This window comes from Eptatretus burgeri, chromosome 18, assembly GCF_056783735.1.
Source record: "Eptatretus burgeri isolate ZD-2024b chromosome 18, Ebu_testis_v1, whole genome shotgun sequence".
Classification (NCBI taxonomy): Eukaryota; Metazoa; Chordata; class Myxini; order Myxiniformes; family Myxinidae; genus Eptatretus; species Eptatretus burgeri.
This window is the reverse complement of record NC_140978.1, coordinates 11,667,158-11,675,316: the sequence shown is the minus strand read 5'-3', so window position 1 is coordinate 11,675,316 and position 8,159 is coordinate 11,667,158. Positions and strand designations below refer to the sequence as shown.

Below are 8,159 nucleotides of genomic sequence, written 5' to 3'. Positions count from 1 at the left end.
CCAAACACGCCGTGTCCGAAGGGACGAAGGCCGCGACCAAGTACACCGGCTCCAAGTGAGCTGCTCGGACTCGCACCACGTGGTTCTCGAACCACGTGTTTCTCGCACCACGTGGGTCTCGCACCACGTGTTTCTCATCCCAAACCCCAAACGGCTCTTTTCAGTCATTCAAATGTTTCTTTCATTGAATTCGACTTTCACTTCTCGTGTCCTTGGTGGAGGAGCCACGTCACGTCATATGTGAGGTGGTTCATGTGAAAGTCCATTTCAGGTAATAATGTGGATAATAGTAAAAGGTGGAACCGTCATGAACATTAACATGTATTGTTCTTCATGTGGTTTACAATCCCCTCAGTTATCGATACAATCTTTACAAAACCGCGAACCATCACTACCTCTTACATATCAAGCGGAACATGTATTATTTCAAGCGTTCACACCTCGTGAAAACCAGAACAGCAATAATAATAAACCCCACGATCCACATTACACACAAATAATACAAGATACAAAGTTTAAGACGCCTGAAGCTCCTTCATGAACGAGTTGGTGGCTCTGAAAAGAGCCGTTTTGTTGTGGATAATGACGAACACCACCTCCAGGATGTTTAACCACCGAAACCGTAGAGTGTACGGCCCTGGCGCTTCAGGGCGTACACCACGTCCATGGCGGTGACGGTCTTCCGCTTGGCATGCTCCGTGTAGGTAACGGCGTCACGGATAACATTCTCCAGGAAGACCTTGAGAACTCCGCGGGTTTCCTCGTAGATGAGACCCGAGATACGTTTCACCCCACCACGACGGGCAAGACGACGGATAGCCGGCTTCGTGATTCCCTGGATGTTATCACGGAGAACCTTGCGATGACGTTTCGCGCCTCCTTTTCCAAGACCCTTTCCTCCTTTACCCCGTCCAGACATGGCGAGAACGTTTCAATCCAAAGCGGAATGAATCAAACAACGAACCTTCACGTGTTTATATGGTAAGAGAACCGAGGGTTTCTATTGGTGGAGAGCTTGATATCACCATTTGATCTTTGACCTTTAACCTTTACCTCCTACATTTAATTATTTTCTCTGGGGGAAGGGGTGGATGCTTTTCACGCCTTTTCACCTTTCACCTTTCACCTCTCTTGCCGCGCACTTCGTCCTTACGCTTTGTGAAATCGCTCGCTCTTCCAGTCCCTTCGTTTTCACTCAAGTGAACACGGAATCTTATGAAATGACGTTTGTTATTCAGTATATTTTAAGTGATACATTTCAAGAATAGTTTATTTTAACCAGTTTATTTAAACGCCTGGAAAGACCGTTGAAGTTGCTGCATCCTCGCACCTACCTTGGACGCCAGGTGATGAATTTGACCAGTCAAGTGTCAATGAGAAATCGCAACAGTTTCGTTTACAAGATCGGGACACAACCAGGACCTCACACGAAGCACGACACAAGAACAGGGGAGAAACGGGGCTCGACGATCGGTCACGCTTGGATAAAGAAAATGTTCTCAGCATTGTTCATCGCCGCGTGCTGTTGGTAACCAAATATTTTGACATTCGTGCTGGTCCATGGCAAGATGACCTCGACTCGAGCCTCGGAAAAGCGGTGTTTTTCTTGTTTGTTTGAATGTCTTGCAAAGGTGACCACAGACAGGTGGACATTTCACCTTGAACTTTATGACGTTTGAGTCATATCAAGGAAGGTATTTTCTCTCGTGAAAATCACAGCTTGAGTGAAGAAACGTCTTGGTCGAAGCCCGAGAACGTGTCCGAGTAAGCAATGTTCTGTCAAAGCAAATCTTTGATTTACCGTGTCGGTCCGTGTAACACGGTGAAAGGTCCAGAGAATTGAAAAAGTACTTCTCGCCGTTTGCCAGCATGTACTTGTACCTGAAACGGTTGTGCACATTGTGTCTGGAATTATCATTCATGTGAATTACAGAGCTCAAAGTGACGGAAGAAACACAAACGGATCAGGGGAAGCACCTCTCATGGTTTTCCGAGCGCCGACGATGATTTCTACCACGTCCGCTCCTCCACGCCGTCGCGAGAAACAGGGGCGGCAGGGCGAGGCATCGCATTCTGACACAAGAGCACCAAGTTATCATTATTTGTCAGCCAAAAGACACCAAAAAATTTGAATATTCATTCATATCTTAATGACCAACAAGAAGTTATATACAGAATTGTGCTACTACATGGAAAACAGCATCCTGGTTGCCATGGCAACCACTTTAGATGACGAACGTATGTCACGACACACCGTCTCCACAGTCTGTACCTATGTACCAAATATGAAACGTGAAAGTTGAAAACTTTAGGAGTTATAGTGCGGACAGCAACGGATGGACGGACGACCGATATCACATAGTACGCCCCAATATATATATATATATATATATATATATATATATATATATATATATATATATATATATATATATATATATATATATATATATATCGGGCGTATAAAAATGGAAAGCATGTGACCCAATGTGCAATGTCGTTAAATCGGCAATATTTGAAGTGTTTTTTACTACGACGTAATATAAAATTGCAAGGATTGCTTCATGATTTGCAAAATTTCAACCAATTCAATACTTCATGCAGATCATACGTCAGAAATGTACACATTGGAATCCTTTGTGACTGCTTACTTTACAATGGATATTGCATAACACGAGGTGAGTCTTAAGCTTGGAGGGCCCATAAACAAATGGTCTTTGGTCCATGTGGCTCAATGCATCGCAAAGAAGAAATTAAACTTCGCCCATTTGGCCTTGACACAGGTCGTGACTTCCGGCCTTTATGGCCCATAAACAAGCAACACAGCAGGTGTCAATGGCAGACGGCGTGGCAAAACTGGCGAGGCTGGGTGACAAGGTCACAGGAAAGGTGATGTCGGCGGAACGGAGCTTGGTGCTGCTTGGGAAAGGCTGTCAACCATTGGATGGAACGAGAGTGGGTGTGCACTACTCTTGATTTGACATCCATTTCATGAAATCCCACATCTCAGCCTATGCTGTGACGTTCTGCATTATAAACGTCCAGTGAGTCGTGACTTGTTTTTCAAAATTTTTATTTCTTGCTTATCCTTCGGTTCCTCATTGTGTGCAAAGTGCAAACATATCGGACGTGGTAAGGGTGGTGGAAAGACTCGCGCTTAAGCCAAGTCGTGTTCTTCGCGTGGCAGACTGCAGTTTGCAACAATGAGGTGAACAAACTGCTGGACGGCGTGACAATCGCACAACGTGGTATCCTGCCTAACATCCAGGCCGTGCTGCTGTTAAAGAGCCAGGGCCCAAGAACTCTCCTGCTCTCTTCCGCAATGGCCCTATCAGAACCACCGAAAAAAAACAGAACCCACGAGCAACAACACACTATCCCCGTTTGCCAAGAAAGTGTCAGGAAAGCGTCGTAAATGACGCTCTCCCTTTGCACTCGTTACCCTCACTCCAAAGTCATAGTTTGTGTGTTGTGTGAAAGGTCGATTATGCTTTCAAGAAAGGTGTGGTGGCTCTGAAAAGAGCCGTTGGTTGTGGTGGAGTCTGTGCCCACAGCCTTGAGACGAGCGGTTCAAGCTCGCTCTCCGCGGATACGTCGAGGAATAAGAAAGCTCATGAAGTATAATCCATGTTAATTTTCATCATCGCACTCGAACTTCCATTATCGACTTTACATGAACTTGTTTAACATGAAACATCTTACATGTGGAATTACATTTGAACCACAATATATTTAGCGGCCCTGAAGAGGTTTCCTTGAACCATTCCCTGAACGGTCACACTTAACAACGCCTAGAGACGTCAGGAAATTATATAAACGAAATAAATTTACAAACAACTCAAGGAGTCTCCAAACTTCTCAGGATCGTGTTTAGTTCCACCCCACAGAATTCATCACGATGTTCAACACTTTCATCCCCACCACCGTGGAGGATCAATCACTCCCCCTTCTGGGCTGCAGCCACCACTTCCCAGCTAGGTCCTCTGAACGGTTTATCCCTGATGTTGTTTGCGAAGGTTCTCGGTGGCTCTAAAAAGACCCTTTGTGGAAGAAGAGAGCTGGAGTGACTTGGTGAAGGAGCCACGTCATGTGATATGTGAGGTGGTTCATGTGGAAGTACAGTTCAGGAAACGTGGATTACAGTGAAAGGTGGAACCGTGATGAACATTAACATGGATTGTACTTCATGTGGTTTAATTTTTATAAAACCGCGACCCACCACTGTCTTTTACATGTGAAGCGGAACATGTATTTTAACCGTTCACCTCGTGAAAACCAGAACAGCAATAATAATAAACACCACGATCCACATTACACACAAATAATACACCATAAAAAGTTCAAGACGCCTGAAGCTCCTTCATGAACGAGTTGGTGGCTCTGAAAAGAGCCGTTTTGTTGTGGATAATGACGAACACCACCCCCAGGATGTTTAACCACCGAAACCGTAGAGTGTACGGCCCTGGCGCTTCAGGGCGTACACCACGTCCATGGCGGTGACGGTCTTCCGCTTGGCATGCTCCGTGTAGGTAACGGCGTCACGGATAACATTCTCCAGGAAGACCTTGAGAACTCCGCGGGTTTCCTCGTAGATGAGACCCGAGATACGTTTCACCCCACCACGACGGGCAAGACGACGGATAGCCGGCTTCGTGATTCCCTGGATGTTATCACGGAGAACCTTGCGATGACGTTTCGCGCCTCCTTTTCCGAGACCCTTTCCTCCTTTACCCCGTCCAGACATGGCGAGAACGTTTCAACCCAAAGCGGAATGAATCAAACAACGAACCTTCACGTGTTTATATGGTGAGAGAACCGAGGGTTTCTATTGGTGGAGAGCTTGATATCACCATTTGATCTTTGAACTTTGACCTTTACCTCCGACAGTTAATTCTTTCATTTGGGAGGATTATGTGCTCTTCGTGACCTTTCACCTTTCACCTCTCTTGCCGCGCCCTTCGTCGATTCGCTTTGACGATCTGTCACTGCACTCACTCTCCCGGTCCCTTGGGGTTGATGGATCCAGAAATTGATGATTTCATTCCGTCCACAACTTGAACTGCAGAACTTTGGTAAATAAACAACGAGCACACACATCACCTCAGTTACAAATACGTTTCAAAGTAATCGAAGGATATTTTGTTGATAATTCAGATTTCAAGAAAAGTAAAACTTCTCCTTTTGTTCGAACAACCGACTTTAACCTCGTTCAACCCTCCATTGTTGTCTCTTGCAAATGTGAATCTCGTGAAGGATCAAACACAATGAATGTTCGTGTCGTTCAAACAGTGATTATCACAACCTTTCGCGATTATCACTTCGGTTCATTGAAACATAAGGTAATTGGACACAGGAGAAGGCCATTCGGGCCATCATGCCTGCGCTACATCAACACCAGACCAATTCATGTAAAAAACAATTTTTTTTTACAGATTGTTTCTTTCCGGGGAGGGGGGGGTTGGTGGGTGAAGGCGTTTCCACATTGAAAAACACATCATTAACCACACAACCCTTGACGAGATTCCCCACTGGCAACACTCACCACAGATGAACACAATCACCCATCAATCTATTTCAATATTCCGTCAACTTCCCTCGACCCCTCTATCTCCAAAACTTCCAGGTACCTATCCAATTTCAATTCAAACTTATCGACTGTTTCCGTGACCACGACCTCCCGTCCAGACCATTCCACGCATCAACTACTCCTTGAGTAACAGACCTCTGCCTTACTCCCGTCCAAACCCTCCTAAACTTGTACAAGACCGTTGAAGTTGCTGCATCCTTGCACCTACCTTGGACGTCAGCATTGTTCATCGCCGTGTGCTGTTGGTAACCAAGTATTTTGACATTCGTGCTGGTCATAACAACATGACCTCGACTCGAGCCTCGGAAAAGCGGTGTTTTTCTTGTTTGTTTGAATGTCTTGCAAAGGTGACCACAGACAGGTGTACATTCACCTTGAACGTGATGACGTTTGAATCATATCAAGGAAGGTATTTTTTCTAGTGAAAATCACAGCTTGAGTGAAGAAACGTCATGGTCGAAGCCCGAGAACGTGTTCGAGGAAGCAATGTTCTGTCAAAGCAGATCTTCGATTTGCCGTGTCGGTCCGTGTAACACTGCAAAAGGTCCAGAGAATTGAAAAAGTACTTCTCGTCGTTTGCCAGCATGTACTTGTACCTGAAACGGTTGTGCACATTGTGTATGGAATTATCATTCATGTGAATTACAGAGCTCAAAGTGACGGAAGAAACACAAACGGATCCGGGGAAACGCCTCTCATGGTTTTCCGAGCGCTGACGGTGATTTCTACCACGTCCGCTCCTCCACGCCGTCACTATAACAGGGGCGGCAGGGGGAGTCCACACACTACTTGGGCGATATTCTCGTGATATTTGGATCTTCTTCTTCCGTCATATTGTTATTCCTGCGAAATGCCGGAGACTGTTCCACTTTCGACAGAACCTTTGGCTTCACCTTCCAAGCGAGCCAAGACCAACACTGGCTCTTCGAGGACGACAAAGAAGCCTGACGGCACCCTATCGGAAAAGATCCTCAAGGTGGTGGGATCGAGCAAGGACAGAAAAGGTCTGTCGCTGGTCGCTTCGAAAAAGGCGCTGGCAGCAGATGGCTACGATATCCATCGTAATTCCGTACGTATCAATACGGCTGTGAGGAGGCTTGTTGCAAGTGGAAAGCTTGTGCAGACCAAGGGAACGGGCGCTGCTGGCTCGTTCAAACTGAACAAGGACGACAGTTCCAAAGTGAAGAAGAGCACCAAAGTGAAGAGCACCAGAGTGAAGAGCGCCAGTGCCAGGAAAGTTGCAAAGACCCCAACCAAGGCTAAAGCGGCCAAGAAAACAACCAAAAAGCCAGTTGTGAAGAGGACGGTACGGAAGGTATCTCCCAAGAAAGCTCAAAAATCTCCCGCCACCTCTTCAAAGCAATCCAGGAAGACATCTGTCAAGGTGAAGAAAAGTGTGACCAAGACCAAGGCATCGAAACCAAAGTCCAAGCCTGCAACGAAGGGGTTAAAGAAGAAGAAGGCGACACTCAAAAAGAAGTGAAGGGATGAGCAGAGAGTCGAGGTGAAGTGTCTCGAGTTCATCCTCGTTTCATTTTCTCAAAACCCACAAAGGCTCTTTTCAGAGCCACCCACAACGTTCACTTGAAAGGAGCTGATTCGATGGTTCATAAAATCACGAGTGGGGTATGCTGGCACACAACCTGCAACGACTCGGGTGCATCCTCCGTGCACAGATAATTGATATAAGATTAATATATTTCATCAAGTGGTTTGTGTAAGAGATTTATATTCAAGAACACCAGGTTACAATGAATTGAAATCCAAGAGACAAACAAAACTGCAAATTTATTCATAATTTAATGAAACGATTAACAAAACATGGTGTCATGTGACTCAACACCAATACTGTAAAGTCAAATATGTAACATTCAAACTGTACTTTTACTAGCACGTAATTAATAAATTATTAATTACTCGGATTGCTCAGTAATTTACAATACTTAACTCCATCAAAACTTCATACAGATCATCGGTCAGAAACACACAAATTTGAATCCCTTGTTTTTGTTTACAATGGATGAAGCTCAACACGAACTGAGTCTAAGGCCTGGAGGGTCTGTAAACAAAGGGTCTTTGGTCTATGTGGCCCAATGTATGGCAACAATGGCCCAACAAGAAATAAAACATCCCGTTTGGCCTTGACACAGGTCGTGACTTCCGGTCTTTATAGCCCAAAAACAAGCAACAAAGTCGGTGGCAAATCTAGGCTCACGGACAAATCCGCAGGGAAGGCTTGGTGTTGGTCTGGAGGAGGAACATAGCTTGGTGTTGGTCTGGAGGAGGAACGCAGCTTGGTGTTGGTCTGGAGGTGGAACGAGGCTTGGTGTTGGTCTGGAGGAGGAACGCAGCTTGGTGTTGGTCTGGAGGTGGAACGCAGCTTGGTGTTGGTCGGGAGGTGGAACGTAGCTTGGTGTTGGTCTGGAGGTGGAACATAGCTTGGTGTTGGTCTGGAGGGGGAACGAGGATTGGTGTTGGTCTGGAGGAGGAACGAAGCTGGTGTTGGTCTGGAGGAGGAACGAGGCTTGGTGTTGGTCTGGAGGAGGTACGAGGCTTGGTGTTGGTCTGGAGG

At 45.9% G+C, this 8,159-nt stretch overlaps 3 protein-coding genes and 1 pseudogene across 3 annotated transcripts; 2 read left to right on the top strand and 2 right to left on the bottom strand.

Moving 5' to 3' along the window:
- Positions 1-295, top strand: part of LOC147008601 (histone H2B type 1-L-like) — a 630-nt pseudogene extending 335 nt beyond the window's left edge.
- Positions 295-952, bottom strand: LOC147008600 (histone H4). The gene has a single exon (XM_085863656.1). The coding sequence runs from the start codon at positions 917-919 to the stop codon at positions 608-610; it is 312 nt and encodes a 103-aa protein (XP_085719782.1). The 5' UTR covers positions 920-952; the 3' UTR covers positions 295-607.
- A 2,611-nt stretch (positions 953-3,563) lies between these two features.
- LOC147008599 (histone H4) lies at positions 3,564-4,785 on the bottom strand. The gene has a single exon (XM_085863654.1). It carries the CDS (start codon positions 4,742-4,744, stop codon positions 4,433-4,435), a length of 312 nt encoding a protein of 103 aa, XP_085719780.1. The 5' UTR covers positions 4,745-4,785; the 3' UTR covers positions 3,564-4,432.
- Positions 4,786-6,373: 1,588 nt separating this feature from the next.
- Positions 6,374-7,507, top strand: LOC147008598 (histone H1.5-like). Its single transcript, XM_085863643.1, has one exon. The coding sequence runs from the start codon at positions 6,438-6,440 to the stop codon at positions 7,068-7,070; it is 633 nt and encodes a 210-aa protein (XP_085719769.1). The 5' UTR covers positions 6,374-6,437; the 3' UTR covers positions 7,071-7,507.
- Positions 7,508-8,159: the final 652 nt, after the last annotated feature.

Bases quoted from the DNA above. Each gene is read 5' to 3' on its own strand.
- LOC147008600 (XM_085863656.1), bottom strand. From the start codon at position 919: ATGTCTGGACGGGGTAAAGGAGGAAAGGGTCTTGGAAAAGGAGGCGCG.
- LOC147008599 (XM_085863654.1), bottom strand. From the start codon at position 4,744: ATGTCTGGACGGGGTAAAGGAGGAAAGGGTCTCGGAAAAGGAGGCGCG.
- LOC147008598 (XM_085863643.1), top strand. From the start codon at position 6,438: ATGCCGGAGACTGTTCCACTTTCGACAGAACCTTTGGCTTCACCTTCC.